The sequence below is a fragment of the Panicum virgatum genome, chromosome 4N (assembly GCF_016808335.1).
Source record: "Panicum virgatum strain AP13 chromosome 4N, P.virgatum_v5, whole genome shotgun sequence".
NCBI classification, from domain to species: domain Eukaryota; kingdom Viridiplantae; phylum Streptophyta; class Magnoliopsida; order Poales; family Poaceae; genus Panicum; species Panicum virgatum.
Window position 1 is genome coordinate 9,338,373 of NC_053148.1, and position 18,747 is coordinate 9,357,119.

Below are 18,747 nucleotides of genomic sequence, written 5' to 3' on the forward strand. Positions count from 1 at the left end.
AATAGTGCAAACGTACGGCAGGCCATAATAAAGTCATTACCCTTTAAAATACCCAAGTTTGAGTGAGCTAGACCCAAAAATAAAATGTTCAACACATAAGGCGTCACCCATGCTTGTTGCTTGGTGTGGTGTCCTACAACACAACTGTCCTATTCACCATTCCTTTCGGTCGAAAAGCTTCAACCCCGTGGGCACGTCCTCGCAGTGCCGCACACGCGGCACGATCTCGCCGGAGTCTCGCCGTCTCTTGCAGTCGTAAGGCGGCGCGGTGTGGAAGCACGGCTCCATGGATACGCCCCGGCTGCACGGCCGCCCGTGCCCGGCGGTGCCATTCGCCTGGTTGAGCAGCAGCACCCAGGGCCTCATCCCGGCGAGCCCATGCGCCACGTACCCGAACGTCGACTTGCCGGCGGTGACCAGCATGTCCGTCAGGCTCAGCAGGAAGATCTCCGCCCACGCCTTGTACTCGTGCGACCTCATGCCGTAGCGCTGGTACTCCTCGTGGCTCGGCTGGCCCACGACCACCACCTCGCCGCCCGCCGCCGCGTTCTCCCAGTACATGCCCTTCACCTGCTCGTAGTACCAGGCCTTGAGAGAGGTGATCAGAACGGCGCTGGATTTGACGCCTCGCCCGGCCGGATCCGCCGTCACGGCGGCCGGCTCCTCCGTGTCCACCACTCGTGGGAGCAGCCCTTCCTCCTGCGTGCACCTCGTGATCCGCCCCAGGAGCTCCGGCGAGTCCGGCTCCCAGGGGAAGACGCGCACCTGGATGCCGACCCGGCGCTGCGCCCACGCCAGGTGCGCGCGGTAGTAGCGCGTGACGAGGCCCCAGACGTGGTTGGCCGGGTGGAAGAGGTACCGGCCGAGGTGGTGGAACACGGCGTCGCGCTCCGGGAACAGCGCGTCGAGCTCCTCCCGGAACGTCTCCAGGAGGAAGAGGCCTGGCACGATGTAGCCGTCCGTCCTCAACACCAGCCACTGGAAGCTCGAGAGCAGCCGCTGGTCCTCGTCGCAGAAGAACAGCTTGTCGTGGTCGGTCTGGTTGTAGACTTGTAGTCGAGGTGGATGTCCGCGAACGCCGGCGCCGGCGTGTCCGCGGCTGCCACCGGCGAACCGCTCGCCGCGTCCGGCCTGAGCACGCCGCTCTCCCGCATTTTGCCGTAGCGCTCCGGGGTGTCGAGGTATAAGCTCCAGAGCGCCAAAGGGAAGCCCGGCGGCAGCAGCCACGTCGTGTTGGGGAACGGCTCGCAGAACAGCGAATCCGTCTCGGCGCTGGGGTCGACGAGGAGGGTGCGGCCGGGTACAGGAACGGCGACGCCGCGGCGAGGAGCCGGTTCCCGAGCCCGCGGTACGAGATGGAGACCAGGTACATGCACTCCGGGGGCGGCGGCGCGGCGGCGGCGTTCCTGCCGGACTTGAGCTGCTCCAGGGCGTCGCGGTAGGCGGCGGTGCCCGGGCCGCACCTTCTCTGCAGGGCCTCGTGCCGTCGCAGCTTGGATACGAGGTGCCCCGAGGGTCGCCGGCCGGTGTTCCGGCGGTACGTGGCCGATTGGTACTGGCTGCGGCACGACTCCTCGTCGAACCCTTCCACCAAGAGGCCGCCGTGAAGCTTGTCGTGCGCCGCCCTCGTGTACGCGGAGGAGGAGAAATCGTCCGGACCTGTAGGCCGTTAAATTTCAGGCACACCGTACACCGTGCAATTTTGGGAGTCGTAACACAGACACGTTGCAAACTAACGCTTTACCTTGCCGGAAGGCCGCCATGGCGTTCCTAACCCAGACCGCCGGCGCGCCAGCGCCCCCGGCGAGGAGGATGACGAGCGTGGGCACGGTCAGCGCGAAGGCGGTGAGCAAAGCGCCGGATCGTCTTCTGTCCTCTTGTCTTCTTGCCCTGCTCTCGCGCCCCAATTCTCCTCTGGTACATAGGAGTAGTAACAGTGTGCAACGTGTCCTGGTCGTTGCTGTTGTATTGAAATTGGGGTCAACCACTACTACAGCCGTAAGGAGTAGTAAGCACAGTAAATCCACGTTGGTGCAGGCTGCAACTCGGCCGTGAAGATCTTGAGCCAGTTTTCTATTATCCCCTATTGACATTGACAGATTCTGCGTTGCCAGTTGCCTCCTAATTAACCAAAGAAGTTACACTGTAATGTCCTTGTGTTGTGATTCAACGTCCTTGGGATCGGGACGCAACAAGGAGCTAAATCGATTGGCCGGTCCGTTCCATTTGCAGCGTAAGTTAATTGTCACAAAACGGAAGCAGAAAACGTGGGCCAACCAGCGATCTCGGACGGTTTTCGATGTGATGGGATCTCAAACTTGCGTTTAGTACTATGACCGAGAAAAGTACTAGGTTTGAGACTCTAAGCACGTGTTTGGTTGGTGGGTCGAAATGGGTCGGGCGGGTGCGACCTACTTCAACCCGTGTTTGGTTGCAATAAGAGGTGGGTTGGATCCAATCCTAAAGGGGAATGGTCCGCCCACCATGGGACAAATCCCACCCACTTCGACGTCGTCGTGCCTTTATCACTCGATCTAGCATGAGAGCGAGCGGGGGCGGCTGGTGGGAGCAAGATGGGAGGCAACCGCGGCCTGTCGGGCGGAGGAAGCAAGCGGCGAAGAAGGGAACGGTGGCGGCTCGTGGCGTGGCTGGTAGGGCGAGCGTGCGCGGTAAGGGTGGCGAGGAGCCTGCACAGGTGCTCGAGGCAGAGCTCTAGTGGAGGAGAAGTGCAGAGGCGAGGCGGCGGAGCTCTAGGAGTAGAGCGGGGGGCGAGGTGGTGGAGGGTGCGACGCATGGGGAGGAGTAGTGAGGCCTGCGGCAGAGCAATGCGGTGCAGGGTGAGGCGGGAGAAGGGCGGCAGAGGGAGTGAAGCACGGCAGGGAGAGCGAGGTACGACGGGGGAGTAAGGCGCAACCGGCTTAGGTGGAGGGGTGACATGGCAGGATGAGCTCGAGCCGCAGCGGCCCGCTCCGACGGAGGAGCGACGCAGCAGGGCGAGCTACTCGCGGTGACCGGCTCGAGCAGAGGAGGGATGAGCGGCTTAAGGAAGGAGACGAGGTGTACAAGAAAAAAGAGTGGATGAGGATGACAAGTAGGATCCATGGACTACTGTTACTAACTGTGTGAAATGGTACCCATCCCATCTCTACAAATACCTCTAACTAAACAAGAAACTGAGTTCCACCCAACCCTCCAACTAAACGCTATATGAGTTGACTCAACCTAAAAAATTGGAATGGATCCAACCTAATCCATTTGGTATCCAAACCAAACAAATGCGTAAGTGGAGAACGGCGACGAGAGCATCGGATGAATGGAAGCCAATAAATTGTCTTGGAGAGAAACTTGGCCTAAATCCTGACATCACAATGACAATCAACAAGGGTCAATCTAATTTACGGGCGACCATAGCGAGCGTTTGGTGCGGTCGATTTCCAACAAGGTATTTGCATATTACGAAGTTAACTACCCTGTCTGTCTGTCCTCCATTCCCATTTAATGACACCAAAGGGCTATTCGCAGCGGCGCAGCGCCAAGCCGCCACGCGCCGAGCGCATTTGGGCTTTTTTTCCCCAACAATGTGTCCCTCTTCTCTTTCTCTTTTCGTAAGAAACTATACACACAAAAATTACATACAAACATTTAATATATACATAAAATTTGCATCACGTATATAGTACAAATGCATGTAATAGCTCTAGTGCAGCGGCCATTTTTAACCACCTACTGTGAATTTCTGTAAAGCTGAGTAGCACATACCATCTTTTGTTCGCTATTGTCTCCATAACTCTTTTACACTATGGATGTAGCAGTTCTTTTATATCCAGGTTACTGTGTGGTTGTTAATGTGATGAAAAATCTTTGACACAAGCCTCCTTGTGTCTTCTCCATTTTTTTCTTAGCCATCCCCCTTACTGTTTGTACCTTTTATCGGATGGAGCTGCATAATGTATCTCTACCTGTTCAGCATTTCTAATTACCAAAGAATTTCTTTTTAGTTTGACAAATGCAGTAGTTCTTTATGTCCAGGTTACTATTTTTTAATTTGTGAGCTTTCGTTCCTAAGCAATTTTTTTACTTCGTTATTCCGCGGCAGGTTTCTTCTTGCTCTACCCCACCCCGTCCGTACTCCTGATCCTCCATTCCTTAGAACAATTCTCGTATTTTTGTAACAAATTTGTGAGCTTTCTTCTTGCAGTAGTTCTAAATGAACAATGTGTTCCATTGGAACAATTCTTGTAACATGTTTGTTCCGGTGGAACAAATGAAATAATTTGTTCCAAAGCATATAGATGGTTTAACTCATATTTTATTCTAAATGAACAATGTGTTTCATTGGAATAATTTTCGTATTTTGTTCCAAAGGAATTATGTTCCACATGATTAATTTGAATTTAAATCATAATTTATTGTAAATAAAAAAGTGTTCCATTCAAATAATTCTATTGTTTGTTCGATATAGATTATGTTCCATTTTGAAAAATTGAAATTTATTCCAAAGGAGCACATCATAACAATTTAAATCATTTTTTTGTTCTAAATGAAAATTTTATTCCATTGGAACAATTCTCATATTTTTGTTTCAAAGAAATTATGTACCACATGATTAAGAATTTAAATAATAATTTATTCTAAATCAAAAAATGTGTTCCATTGGAACAAATCTAATAATTTATTCGAATAAATTATGTTCCATTTTGAGAAATTCAAATTTGTTCCAAAGGAGCACATCGTAATAATTTTGTTTCGGTGGAACAAATAAAATAATTTGTTCTAAGCATACATGTTCTGCACCATTAATGTGGTTTAATTCATGTTTTGTTCTAAATTAGCAATTTGTTCCATTGGAACAATTCTCGTATTTTGTTCCAAAGGAATTATTTTCCACATGATTAATTTGGATTTAAATCATAATTTGTTCTAAATTAAAAAATATTCCATTAGAACAAATCTATTAATTTGTTTGATATAAATTATGTTCCATTTTTGGAAATTCAAATTTGTTCCAAAGAAGCACATCGTAACAATTTAATTTATTTTTTATTCTAAATGAACAATGTATTCCTACCAACTCTTAAAGCGCGGGGAGTGTGAATTTAATTCTAAAAACTCTTCAGCTCGTTGCCCTCATTTTTTACTTCAGAAAAACACCACTTTGAAGACATACCTGTATTAGTACTAATAAAATGAACAAATGTTATTTTGTTCAGACATGAATAACAAAAAAACAACCTAGAAAGTTCAAGACCTGTACTAGAACTAGAATTTTTTTTTTGTTCAGAAATGCTACTTATGTTTCCCTATGAAGCTCAGATTTTATAATTAAATTCTCCTTTTCAAATTCAAAATCTTGAATATGGTCTTAGATATCAAACTATATGTGCAGTTCGGTTTTTCTCTTGCTCACGAACGGCCGAACGCGACTGGGACGCACGGAAGGCGACGGAAGAAAAAGGAGAATTCTGCAAAGCCCAGGAAACCCACGACGAATTGAGCCCACAAAAACTAACTCGGGTGGATCGGAGCAGGGGGCTAGCGCGCGCTTCTGCTATCAATTCGATTGCAGTAACACGTGTTACCTCTAATACGACCCGATGCACGCTCACCACCTCCCGGTGGCCGGCGCGTGCTCGCAGTACACGCTCTTGAGCTCACATCCCCTAGCTACATCCTTATGCGTATAGGTTAAACTGAGAATTCCCGATCGTTGTCCATGTTTTTTTTTTTTGAGAAACCGGGTTAATATATTACACATAATCCTCAAAGTTTACATTCTTACAAAGACACCCATGGGAAATAGAAAAAATACAGGTCAGCCCTTGCAAGAACAACCCGGCCGTTCTCATCACCGGCGAACGAAGATTCCAGCAGCTTGAGGCCGTTCCCCTTACCGACGAAGAAACAACATAGTTTTTGACTACCTCCAAGAGTAGTATATCGAAAGCATCGACATACCGTAGGAACGCTGAACGCCCAGGCTGAAGATGGCCGTCGGCCATCACCTCGCCGAGAAACCAGAGAGCTGGCACCACAAGATCCACCCAGAACTCCGGCTCACCAAACGACGAGACAACCCAACGGGGAACTCAACCACCTAAACAGGTGGGAAGCAAAATCCAACCCGATTTCTCAGTAACGAGTTGGTAGGCATACCTCCTAGATCCACCGCCGACGCCGACATCAACGGAGATGAGGGGGGACAAGCAAACCCAACGAGGTCGTAGCACTCTAGCTCTTCGCTTGGACCAGAGCCCGATCCAGCAAGACGGAGAAGGGGCTGGAGAAATTTATTCCATCGCAGCAGCGTCTCCTCCATCCTAGAAACGCTACCTAGATCTAAACTACTGAAACAAAGGAGTATGTACACCAGTCATCGATCCCGCAGCTCCTCTCCACCTCCGGCACCGGAACGGACGCCAGATGCAAGGAGCCGGCGAGATCGATGCCAGGAGCGAAATCGCCTCTCCGCCGCGGTTCTGAACTGTAGCAAGGGGAACGAGGAAGATGAGAGATCTAGTCGTTCTATCTGATCGTTGTCCATGTCTGATGGTGGCTTTCTTATGGGCCGGGGTTCAGCCCGTTCGGTACAGCTGGCTGCACAAGCAACTGCAGCCGCACAGCCCCGAAGGCCCAGCATCTGGCCCAAGCTCTAGCACGTCAAACTAGGTGGCCCAGTGGCCTGCATAGCTCGCGTGGGAGCTGAGCAGATGGGTCCACTTGCCCTGCTTGCAGACGCTGTCACCGACTCACCGGTCGCGCGGACGGGAGAGCAAAGCAGAGGACATTCTCGACGACCGTGCCCGATCGAGCCGACGATCATCACGGCCCCAACCAACTTTGGCGCGCCCACCTGCCGTCCCCCATGTTACCTTTGCCTCCCCGCTCCGGCTCTCCCACGGCAGCTGCAGGCTGCAGCACCGCTAGCGCCGGGCGGGCACCCACCACGGGCCGGACAGGACCGCGTGAGCCAGCAAGCGGTGGCCGCCCAGCCGGCGATCCCCGGCCGGGCCACCACCATGTGCCAGACGCAGCCACATGCGAATGCGGCCGGGAGTAAAGGCCGTCGCCCGTCGGTGACGGCACAACCGCCGCGCCGTCGAGTAGGAGCAGTGCTGCGCGCACCGCCTCCGCCCGGGACGGCCGGAGCGGCGCCGCGGCCCGGTGCTTCCCGGCGGAATAACCTCGCGGCCCCGAATCACGTCCAAGGGCCCACACGCCTTGTCTCCCGCGGCGCGCGAGTCAAGGCGGGGACACGGGCAGCACGTTCGGCGCCGCGGCTTTGTCAAACTGTAGTAGGGTATAGCCACTCGTGGCAACCGAAGTAGCACCAGCACCGCCTGCACTGCGTGTCGGCCTCCTTCATCAGTTCATCCGCGAGTTGGCCAGGCCGGCGTGCACGACGACTCGTGCCAGTTGCGAGATGAGCCAGTGGCGCCGGCGGGGCTCTCTTGTAGGAGCAAGCAATATTTTTGTACAATAAGGCATAGCCCTGCCTGCCGACCCGGGTTTTCGCTTTTGTTTTGGGTTCCCCAGCCAGAACCGGGGGGGGGGGGGGGGGGGGGGGGGGGGGGCGCACAGACCGCAGAGTGGCTCTAGAAATCCCTGTCCCCGGCGGCCATGTGCCCGGCAATCCAGCGGCGCTAAAAGGCCATTAGGATACGCAGCCGCTGGGATCTAACATCATGCGCCGCCTGATCCATCCGCCACCTTCACATCTTTCAGATCTTGATCCACACCCAACATTCCGCGGACCAAACCACATGCCCTCGCACCCTGCGCGCTGCTAATCAGATTCAGATCACAAGGCAATCGTTGTTGAAAGCGGCAGACCCGTCAAAAACACAGAGAGCAGAAACTTTTTTGCCGTTTCGGTTTCCAGGCAGGCAAGTGAGGTAACGCTCGACACGGGTCCTCCTGCTCCTGGACCTGGCAAGTGAAGTAGCAAGGGTGGGTCTAAGGATGAAAACGGACGGAAAAAATCCGATCTCGTCCCCGATAGAAATAATCCTGCATGTTTCTGTATTTACAGAAAAATATAGAAATGGGACGGAAAGCGGGAGAAGGTGTATCCCGTCCGTATTTGCGGGATCTCGTTTTTAGCTGTGATAATCTCGTATTTTTTCTGTATTTATAAAATCCGGAAAAAAATAATAGACACACCATATATCCTCTCATGTTTCTCAACATCAATATATGTTCCTCAACATAAATACATATATTTCACGGTTTATCGTAGGAAACAAGAAATATTGATTATATTTTTGAAAAATAGCTTGTGTAAAGGAATGTCTAGTGTTATATTCATGCACAATGAATGGTGATTAAATAATAATGCATTCTGGTAGATTTTCCTTTCCCGCCCGTTTCCGTATCCGTTATATCCCATTTCCGCTCCCGTATCTGACTATTCTGCTCCCGCTCCCGTTTTTCGTAATAAAAAACGGAAACGAAAATGATTGAGTAGTTTTTCCGCCCCCATTTTCATCCTAGGCGGCTCACGTGCCCAACGCCACGCCCCAACCACGCGGACGCGGGCATGGGCATGGGTGGTCGCCGGTCGGCAGCCTTTGTCTGCGCACCCACTGGCCCCGCACATGCCTGCCCCTGCCCGGGCCCGTCCTCGCCGGGGCCGGTGCGCTCCCTCCCTTCCACAACTGCCCTCACCTCCCCCCTTGCCTGCCGCCGTGCCTTGCCACCATTGCCACGGTGCCACCACCACCGTCCACCTCTGGTCCTGGGTCTCTATAAAAGCTCGGCCCGGACGGAGGCGCAGAGCAGCTGCCTGCTCCTCCCCAAAAATCTCGCCCCGTCAGCAGCTCCACGCACAGCACGGCGAAAAAGGCCCGGGAAGAAGGCGGGCAAGCGAGCGATGGCTGCCAAGACCGTCTCCTTCCTGGTGCTCGCGCTCCTGCTCCTCGCCGTCGCGACGTTCCCCGTGGTAAGCTCGCGGGCCCCCCGGCCCCTTCCTCTCGGCCATTTCCCGTGCCGCGCGCGCTGCGCGTTCGTGGCCTGGCGGCGGCTGCTGGTCACCAACTAACCGATTCGTGTCCTCCGCCTTCCCGCAGGAGGTGGCGGCCGGCGGCGGCGGCAACGGCAAAGGCAAAGGGAACGGCTACGGCAACGGGAACGGGAACGGGAACGGGAACGGCGGCGGCAACCTGAAGCCGTGGGAGTGCTCGCCCAAGTGCGGGACGCGGTGCTCCAACACGCAGTACAAGAAGGCCTGCCTCACCTTCTGCAACAAGTGCTGCGCCAAGTGCCTCTGCGTGCCCCCCGGGTTCTACGGCAACAAGGGCGCCTGCCCCTGCTACAACAACTGGAAGACCAAGGAGGGAGGGCCCAAGTGCCCCTAGATTAGATCAGATCCCGGCCGCCATTGCTCGTGCTCCTCCTCCGGTGGCCGCTGCTGTCAAGATCCACAGGCTTACTTACCGATGATCCAGGCAGTGTTCGTGCTCTGTTCTCCCCCTAGCTGCTAGGTGTGTTAGTGATGCGGCCGTTTGCTGAATCTGCCATGCTATTCCGAGCAGATCTGGATGCCGCACCATGTGCTTGTGCTAGTGCAACTGTTGGTGAGGCATTAGGAAAGAACAAATCAGGGGAGAAATAGGATATTCCTATGTAAGGGTGGCACGGCATGGGGCACAGCTACCTCTCTATTTAGTAGGACTTGATTAAAATTATCCAGCCTAATGATGGAAATCCCACACCATTAGTGGGCCATGTCAAGCCTGATAACCTTGCTATTTGCAGTTCGTACTCGCGCAGAATGCCAGTTCTAATACTACATTCTTTCTTTATTTTCGAGTGTGACAGTGGCCGTGTTTGGATCCTAGTGTTAGTGTTAGTATTAGATTTTAACCCCTCCAAATAACCCTCCAAAGAAATAATACTTACCAATTTGAATGCTAGTGTTATTTAACATTTAAGAAACCAATGCTCTCTCTTTTTGGGTGATTTGTTATGGCCGGCCCATGCTGTGGCCTGATGTGCTCACATTCTGGTAACAAGTTCATGTATGGCAACTTGGCAAGGAAGATACTATAACGAACAGCAGCTTAACTTTTCAGCTTTGGCAGGATCATCAAAAGTAAAACGTTGCATACAAGGTAAGAATGTTACAGCTGAGATGAATATACAGGTAATCATCAAAGTAAATAATCCTTGGCAGGAGCGCGTGGCCTCACCAGCGTAGCGGCCACAATTGGATCCACGAAGTAATTGATTGCCTCTTTTTTCAGTAGGACCCACCAGAAGTAACACAATAATCATATCTTGAAGGGGTTAGAGTTTTGGAGTGTGTTAGTACCAAATAACACACAAATAACACACATGTTTGGCTCTCAAGTATTATTTGGAGGTTATTTGAGATGTGTTACTAAATAACATAGGGATCCAAACAGGGCCAGTGTCCCGTTTGGATGTTCGATGGATCACAGATTCACAGATCTTTGCCTTCTTGGGGCGGATGATGCGTCAAAATTCACCAGGGGGTCTAGTAAAAAGGCCGAAAGGGCATCAGGGCCCGTGGGTCGTGTCTGCCAGTAGAAAGTAGTAGTTCATCCGGACGTGGGCTGGGCTCGGTCATGGACCGGCGAGATACAGTTAGTTTACTACTCTTGGGCCACGCGTACAGTTAGTTAACGGCTCGGGAACCTGGGCCTGCAGAATGGATGGCGACGCTGCTGGTCCGTTCTTCTGTTTCCTTTTTCCGTGAAAAAAAAGACCACGTCTGTTTTTTCTTTTGCTGGCACAAAGCTGTTGAGTAAATTTTCTGTGAACCAAGACGAATAAAGCTGAATAATCAATGGACCCGTTTTCAGTGTTCAAACAAAGTAGCACAGTACTTCCGGGCTCTTTCAACACCGGAAACCCGGAGTTGCTGCGTCATGTCACCAAGGTGTACAACGCTGTCGCGCTCCTGAATGTGACGACCATCCAGTAATCCAGACACTTGGTAGTTCTCGCGTTCCCGGGCTAACGGAAGCCGGATGCGAGGCTGCACTTGCAACTTGCAAGTGCTCCCGGACCGAACTGCAAGGCTTTGGGTATGGCACAAACGTGTCGCATTTGTTTGAATTTTGTGGACGGCTCCAATGGCAGGTCGTTGCCGCGGCGTGCATCGTGGATCTGGGATGGCTCAGTGGCAGCTTTGACAATTGCAGCGAGCATCGCGCAGCTCCCGAGGCGTATCAGGAGCAACCTAGCTGCCTACGGTCAATTCATGATGGATTTATTTTCACAACTGATGAGTAGCGACGACAGGCAGGTCTGGCTTTCTGGAAGCAAGCAATCGACTGCACACGGCAGGGACTGTCGGTGCCCAAAAGGCGTACAAGCAGTTCGTGAAATCCGCCAGACATCGCATAGAAAACCTGCAGCAGCACTGCCCGTCACATGCTCTGCTCTGTAGTAGAACCGAAGAAGAGATCGATCCTCTAATTAATCTCTCGCTCCAAGTGCTAGCTAGGGCCGGTTGAGCTTAAGCTCGTCGCCAGTCAATGAACGGGCCGGCTGCACGGCACAACGTGGCGCCGCGTGCGGTGAGCAATGCGTTCGCTCGCTCTTGTCGTGGCTGGGGTGCCGCTGAAAATACAGTGATGTGATCCGTGTGCACGGACGCCCTCGCCGCGCGCGCTACAAAAGGTCCTCGCCTTCCTGCGAGTCCAGGCAGCAGCGAGCCAAAGCCAAGCCAAGCCAAGCAGCCGGTCTCCTGTCTGCACTCCAGTAAGGTCGCGAGAGAGGGGAATGGCGGGGCGGGGAAGAGGCAGCGCAAGCAGCGTCGCCGCCGCGGTCCTGTGCGCGGCGTCGGCGGTGCTCCTGGTGGTGGCGTCCGCCCCGGGGGCGGACGCGGCGGGGGCGACGTACCTGGTGGGCGACGCCGCCGGGTGGACGCGCAACGTCGACTACGGCCAGTGGCTCGCCGGCAAGACCTTCCACGCCGGCGACATGCTCGGTACGTGTTCTCGATCTACCTCCGTACCGCACGGCGGCCGGCACGTAGGTCTATTATTTCATTTTGTTGGGTCTTTTTTCACTGACATCATCATATCTTCATTCCTCCGTGCAAACTCTACAACGGATGGTGCGCAGTGTTCAAGTACAACACGACGTACCACGACGTGGCGTGGGTGAGCAAGGGCGGGTACCGGAGGTGCGTCGTGTCGCCCAAGGGCCGCGCCCCGGTGTACCGCACCGGTTACGACGCCGTCCGGCTCCCCGCCGGCACGCACTACTTCATCTGCGGCGCGCCGGGGCACTGCCAGGCCGGCATGAAGCTCGCCGTCAAGGTCTACTGATCGAGGTGACCAGCCAGGAGCCAGGAGCCAGCAGGCGGCTCCGCCCTGCGACGTTGGCATCTATACGTACGTACGGTGGTCGTGCGTCGTCGTGCCGTTGCACGCTCGTGTGCAACGGCGGTTTCTCCTTGTGTAGTTTCCCGTGTGGTTGCGAGTTGTGTTGTTCCAGTTCATTGGCACGTACGTAACATTCCCTTGTATGAGTAAACCTGATGCCTTCTCGGGCGATCTCGTGATGCTAATCTTGCCATGGATCATGGACGCCCTCTCGAAAGCCTTTCAGTTCTTGATGGAGGAGCCACGTGGAGAGGGTTTAAAAAAGAGTCAAATCGGAGTGTGTATCGTATCGTGCCAGGTGCCATCCTTGGAAGTTGATCCAGCCCGCGAGAAAATAACACTTCATCTTGCAGCAGTGCCATCGTTGCAACTGTAGCGGCATGCTTGCTCAGCGCACCACCGTACCTTCCTAGTATTCTAGGAAACAAGGTTAGCGTAATGAAGTGTGGATGTTTTCTGCTATATCAATAGAAATGTACTCATCGTCATCGAGTGTTGTTCATTCAAAAAAAAATAACACGGGATGGAACTTGGAGGTGGCAGAAATTCGAGGGCTGCAGCAGAAAGTGACCGATTTTATCAAGCTGCAGAGAGAGCGATTTATGAACGGCTCTGCCATTTCCGTCGCTTCAATCAGGAGCGCTTGGCACGGTGTCGCTGGCGCCGTTGGATTGGATCATGACCCGTCCAATTCAGCAACTAGGCAGCTCAGTAAAACTAAAAAAAAAGGCTGATTCTTTTATCCGTGGTGGAGCAATCGAGCCCGAAGTGAAGGAATACACGTACACTACCTTGTACTTCTTTCAACTCAAACAAAACCAGCTGCATTGCTTCAATCATAAGGCATGACCGCCTCTTGTCGCTCACTAACTGCGTCATTTCTGCAACTAGGAAACGGAGCAAACTGGTCAGTTAGCATCAACTGGCCTTGAATATACTTTATGAGCGAGAAGCCTGAAAATCTACAGCTAGCAGACTCTCCAGGAAGCCACAAGGTGCAGCGTTGCCATCTTTTCCCCACTCCATAAGGCCAGTCTGGTGGCAACATTAACGAGGAGGAATGGAAGTTACCGCCAAACTGAAAACTCCAAATTGATGCCGAGTCCTCAACAAATGATCGGCATAGGGATTTCAGGAGGAATAGTCCAAAGCAGAACATGCCAATTGGACGTGGGATTATCGGGATGACCAATTCAAGGCAAAACCTGCAAAAACACAAAATAGCATACAACATTTCAGTGCATCAGCAAAGAAAAGAACAAAGACTCTTGCTCCGAGAAAGGCCGTCAAAGGAATTAACTTTGTAGTGTGGTGTCATATGGATACGCGTTGTTAGTGCTATATAATCCATAGAGGATCAGTAGCATTGCCTCAAAACACACAGCCAGAAGCCTCGTTTTACCGTCTTGCACAAACCACAGTTTACTCAGCCTATCAACAACATGCCAGGGGAGTGGTCTGTTGGGCTCTGCAGCTGCTTCGGAGATGTCGGCACCTGTATGGGGCTTACCTTCTCAGTTCTTCTCACACTTCTTGCACATGTGATTCAGAACAATCCATATTTTCATTTCTTCCCCGATGTTGCAGGTTGCTTGACTTGCTGGTGCCCCTGTGTTACATTTGGCCGTGTCGCTGAGGTTGTGGACAGGGGCTCCACATGTAGGTATTCTACGCATCCTCTTCTCTTTGTGCACTACAAACCATCAATCTCTATGGCTGACTCTCCTACTTATTTGTAGCGTGCTGCATAAATGGGACCCTGTATGTTCTGCTACTGTCCATAGGTTGCCAGTGGCTGTATACTTGTAGCAAACGCTCCTCAATGCGGGCACAATACAACTTACAAGAATCACCGTGTTTGGACTGCTGCGTCCACTTCTGGTGCGACACCTGCGCACTGTGCCAGGAGTACAGAGAGCTCGAGAAGCGTGGCTTCAATATGACCAAAGGTATTCCTCCTAGTGAAGAAAAATAGGGAAACAACATTACAAAGACACACATATGACTGAACCATGCTCTTCATCATTCGTTTTGCAGGATGGGAAGGTAGCAACAAGGTGGTGGGGTGTGTACAAGGGATGAGGCCACCACGAAAGCAATTAATGTGCTTCTAGAGCTCTAGGATTATCCCAAGTTTGCTGAGCATGATGATTGACAGTTCCTTTTCTGTTCTGTTTTTCTTTTTTAAATATTTCGAGTTCCCTAACTTTTCTAAGTCTTCCAGCAATAAGGAAAAGAATGGCAGCTTTATGATCTTTGCCTAGTTTGGTACAACACTCGATGTTGATAAATTTTCATAAACGTGCATTGTGTCTGTTTTTATTTCTTTTGATCTTTATGTATGTTTCCACATTGCAACATCAGCAGGCATACATAGGTGTGTGTTCAATGGCATAAACACAGCTCGGCCATAGTACCCTTTAATCCACAAGACTACTACAGACCAGCAAATTGTCATAAGCATACAAACACTCAAGGACTTGAAATCATCTAAGTGCATCCATAAATGGTTGACTAACCAAATCAACGTCAAGAAGGATGATTTTGGAAAGTTCCATCATAAAAATAATTGATGAGACAATAGACATGCGTGCGATTTTGTATAGTTAAATCATCTATAGAATCTATTAATTCAGGGCTTAAATGCCTAAAAGCATACAAGATATTGGTAAACTGGAAGAATGCTATCCTAATGAATCTAAAAATGACACAAAGCAAATACATTAGATGAGTGCAACTTACTACATACCTGATCGCTTTCTGAAGTTCAAGGTCTTACGTTCAAATATTTGCTATGCAAGAATGAACAGCTCATAAGGTAAAATTATTGTTCTGCTGAAAGATCAGCCAGAATTGCATTGTTCATTTGCATTCATTCAGTAATTCGTCAACAGCAACATTTGCAGCTAATGAATACCATTCTCTCTGACCCTGAACACTCCAGGCTGCACCATTATCTCACTTGCGAGCCCCTAAGAAATCCCAATCTCATCATAACAATTGTTAATCCATGAATACATTCTCTCAGCAATATGTTTTGCAACCTCTTACTCCCTGTGACAGATCAATATTATACCATTTTGCAGATCTTCAGTCACACATTCCGCTTAGCAGTTAACAAATTCCATTCCTGTACAGGGAAACCATTTTCATTTGCAGATAGTTTACCAGCCTAATTGGATCCATGAATAAATGATTCCATACATTGCAAAATAGCTAAATGCTCAAGGTCCAATAAGCAAACCATGATCTTTACCTTCCTCTGAAGATCAACAGAGAAAAACTTATGACAATCACCGATTGCCATCATCGAACAACACTTTGTAAAACCGTCTCCTTTCCTCCCTCTTCTCTGCACTTTCTAGCCGCGCCGCTTCCTCATCTTCCACCTTTTCTTTCTCTTTCTTAACCTCGATCTCCCCTCTCCTCCTCTTCTTCTCCACATTCTCTGCGCGCCTTCGTTGATTGTACTCATGCAGCCCCTCCTGCATAAGCTCCCCAAGCCGATCCTTGGCCACCACCACAGGATCCTTCTCCTTCAGCTCCGACCCCTCGTACCCCTCACGCAGCACCACCATGTGAATCTTGTATCTATTCGACACATAGAAGAGGCAAGGGTGCCAGAGCAGCATCCTCGCCGTGTCCTCCGGCAGCCCAAACTCCCTCTTGAAATGCTCCAGCTTCAGAATTGACATCTTTCTCCAAAGCGTGAGTGAGAGGAGCTCGTGCACCACGGCCACCGCTCGCTTCTCGGCCTCGGCGTCCGTGCCCGGCACCGCCCATTCCTCCGAGTAGGGCGAGATGTAAGGCGTGGAGTTAAACTCCTCCATCATGGCGTGCGACTTGGCCCAGGAGGCGGGCAGCGAGCAGGCGAACCGCGGGGCGGAGTCGTTCGCGGCCGCGGCGGCCTCAACGGCGGAGACCGCGAGCGAGGGCGCCCACCGGATAAGCTCCAGCTCGGCTGCGTTCCGGCGGTGAGGGTACGGGTTGGCGAGGCGGAAAAGGCCGGTGTGGGCGGGGAGGAGGCGGAGGAGATAGTCGTCCGGGAGGCCGAGCGGGCCCCGCAGCGCGGCCAGCTTAGAGACCTGGAGGCGGTGGCCACGGGCGAGCATGAGCACCCGCGCGAGGCGGTCCGCCATGGCCGGCTCGGAGGCCGCGACCGCCGCCGCCTCGGCGTCGACGAGCGCCGCCATCCGCTTGGTGAAGCCGAAGTAAGGCTCCTGCTCGCCGCTGCCCCCCTCGGCGTCGGCGGAGAAGACCTCGAAGCAGGAGGGATACTTGCCGAGCCAGTTGGCGGCGCGGCCCATGAGGTCGAGCGTTTTGAAGCGGGACTGGAGGAAGCGCACGGGCGCCGTGCGGGACGGGAAGCGGAGGAGGAGGCGCTTGATCTGGTTGTTCACGACCCAGCGGCGGTTGCGCCGGAGCGCGGCCTCCAGGGCGGGGTCCTTGGGGGACGACCACCGCGCCATGCTCGGCGACGGGGCACGGCGGCGGATGCGGCCGGAATGGGTCAGTCGTGCACCCCGAACGGCCGAATGGGTCGAGATACGCGTTCGTGGGCTTTTTCCTTATCTCAACACGGGCTTTATTTACGAACGTGGGCCTTTTTTAGTTTTATATGAATGGGCTTGCTTAACGGCGGCCTATCGACTGACAAAGAGGCGGTTTTCTTTTCAGGAAAAACAATTAAAAGTTAGAACTGATTTTTTCCCTCAAAAAATTGGATTCTATCTTCAGTCAAAAATTATTTTGCTTTCTGGCTAACTCGAGTACTAACCTTATCGCTCGCTTCATCACCTGAACTCCTTGAAGAGTAGAGCTTCAACTCCTTCAAAGGATTCAATAACAGTAAAAAAAAACAAGTATGCTACTAACAGACCTCTCATGGAAGGAGGAGATAATTGGTCTATGTCCTTTCAGCTCAATCCGCTTATGTGAACAAAACTCGAACGAATGAGACCGGTGATCTGTGATCTGTGGCATGCGCGTCTTGGACATATTAACTATAGTAGATTGAAAGAGATGATGCAGAAACAAGTGGTGAAAGGGCTTCCTCAAATAGACATTCGAAAAAATATAGTTTGTGCCGGTTGTCAGAATGGCAAGGCTCATTAATTGTCATACAACAAGTTAGAGCATCGATCAAAGACACCTTTGGAGCTCATACACTCAGATGTCTTCGGCCTAGTCAAGCAAATATCTTTTGGAGGAATGAGGTACATGGTGACTTATATTGATGACTTCTCAAGATATGTCTGGGTTTACTTTATGAAAGAGAAGTCTGAAGCTTTTACAAAGTTTAAAGAGTTCAAAGAGAAGATAGAAGGTGAACTCAACATAAAATTCAATGCCTCCACACTGACAATGGAAGTGAGTATCTATCAAATGAGTTCACTATCTATCTCAAGGAGTACAAGATAAGAAGGCAATTGGCATGCCCCAATACTCCACACTAGAATGGAGTAGCAGAGCGCAAGAATCGTCACCTTGCTAAAACTTGCCGAATTATGCTTCATGCCAAGAATGTGCCTGGAATATTTTGGGCTGAGTGTATGAGGACGACAGACTATATCATTAATAGGCTACATCAACCAAAGCTGGTATTCAAGTCTCCTCATGAGTTGCTATGGAAGGTGAAGCCAGTGGTAAGCCATGTTTGGGCACGATCACCTAAGGAGAAAGTTTGAGACGAAGGCAATTCAGTGCATCTTTGTCGGATATGATGATGCACAAAAAAAGTTGGAGATGCTGCGATCCAATAACAGGGAAGTGCCACACCTCAAAAAATGTGGTGTTTGATGAAGCTTCTGCTTGGTGGTCACTTGAAAAAACCAAGTTACCTAATTCTAATGGATTAGAGGAGGTTCCATAAGAAATCCTAGAAGACGAGGAGGAGGGACAAACTCCAAGTGAAGATAAAGAGGGTTCATTGGTGAAAACCAAGAGCCCATGGAAGACTGTCGTACATCATATAACACCGGAGGGCCCTCAATTGCCACAAATGGAGCTTGAGGAGCCTATTCAAGAACTACTGAGGACAACAAGAAAGATCAAGCCTAATCCAAGGTCCTCGGCGGCGTAAGGCGATGGAGAAAGAACTTAAGGCACTAAATGATAATCAAACATGTGATTTAGTGCCAAGGCCAAATGAAGTAAAGCCTATATCTTGCAAATGGGTCTACAAAGTAAAGAGTCGTCCAGATGGCTCGGTTGAAAGGTATAAGGCTCGACTTGTGACTTGGAGTTTCTCTCAATAGTATGGGCTGGATTATGTGGAAACATTTAGCCTAGTGGCAAAAATTACAACTATTCGGGTCTTGATCGCATTAGCTGCTTGCAAGTCTTGGAAGTTGTGGCAGATGGATGTTAAGAACACATTCCTACATGGTAA

At 51.3% G+C, this 18,747-nt stretch overlaps 3 protein-coding genes and 1 pseudogene across 6 annotated transcripts; 2 read left to right on the plus strand and 2 right to left on the minus strand.

The window, feature by feature from the left end:
- Positions 1-153: 153 nt before the first annotated feature.
- Positions 154-6,181, minus strand: LOC120669095 (annotated as a pseudogene).
- Positions 6,182-8,591: 2,410 nt separating this feature from the next.
- Positions 8,592-9,800, plus strand: LOC120670675 (gibberellin-regulated protein 5-like). The gene is made up of 2 exons (XM_039950830.1): positions 8,592-8,938; positions 9,066-9,800. Exons 1-2 carry the CDS (start codon positions 8,870-8,872, stop codon positions 9,351-9,353), a joined length of 357 nt encoding a protein of 118 aa, XP_039806764.1. The 5' UTR covers positions 8,592-8,869; the 3' UTR covers positions 9,354-9,800.
- Positions 9,801-11,424: 1,624 nt separating this feature from the next.
- LOC120668475 (basic blue protein-like) lies at positions 11,425-12,507 on the plus strand. Its single transcript, XM_039948200.1, has 2 exons — positions 11,425-11,956; positions 12,094-12,507. Exons 1-2 carry the CDS (start codon positions 11,749-11,751, stop codon positions 12,297-12,299), a joined length of 414 nt encoding a protein of 137 aa, XP_039804134.1. The 5' UTR covers positions 11,425-11,748; the 3' UTR covers positions 12,300-12,507.
- Positions 12,508-12,792: 285 nt separating this feature from the next.
- On the minus strand, positions 12,793-16,889 carry LOC120670627 (protein WHAT'S THIS FACTOR 1 homolog, chloroplastic-like). Of its 4 annotated transcripts, none has more exons than XM_039950772.1 (4): positions 15,613-16,889; positions 15,106-15,486; positions 13,867-14,314; positions 12,793-13,561 (listed from the first exon to the last, which is right to left on the minus strand). In XM_039950772.1, the coding sequence occupies exon 1, from the start codon at positions 16,823-16,825 to the stop codon at positions 15,650-15,652; it is 1,176 nt and encodes a 391-aa protein (XP_039806706.1). In that variant the 5' UTR covers positions 16,826-16,889; the 3' UTR covers positions 12,793-13,561; positions 13,867-14,314; positions 15,106-15,486; positions 15,613-15,649. The 4 variants fall into 4 exon arrangements, with proteins under 4 accessions (XP_039806706.1, XP_039806705.1, XP_039806707.1 ...); XM_039950771.1 differs by having other exon boundaries at positions 13,657-14,314; XM_039950773.1 differs by lacking the exon at positions 13,867-14,314.
- Between the last annotated feature and the right edge of the window lie 1,858 nt (positions 16,890-18,747).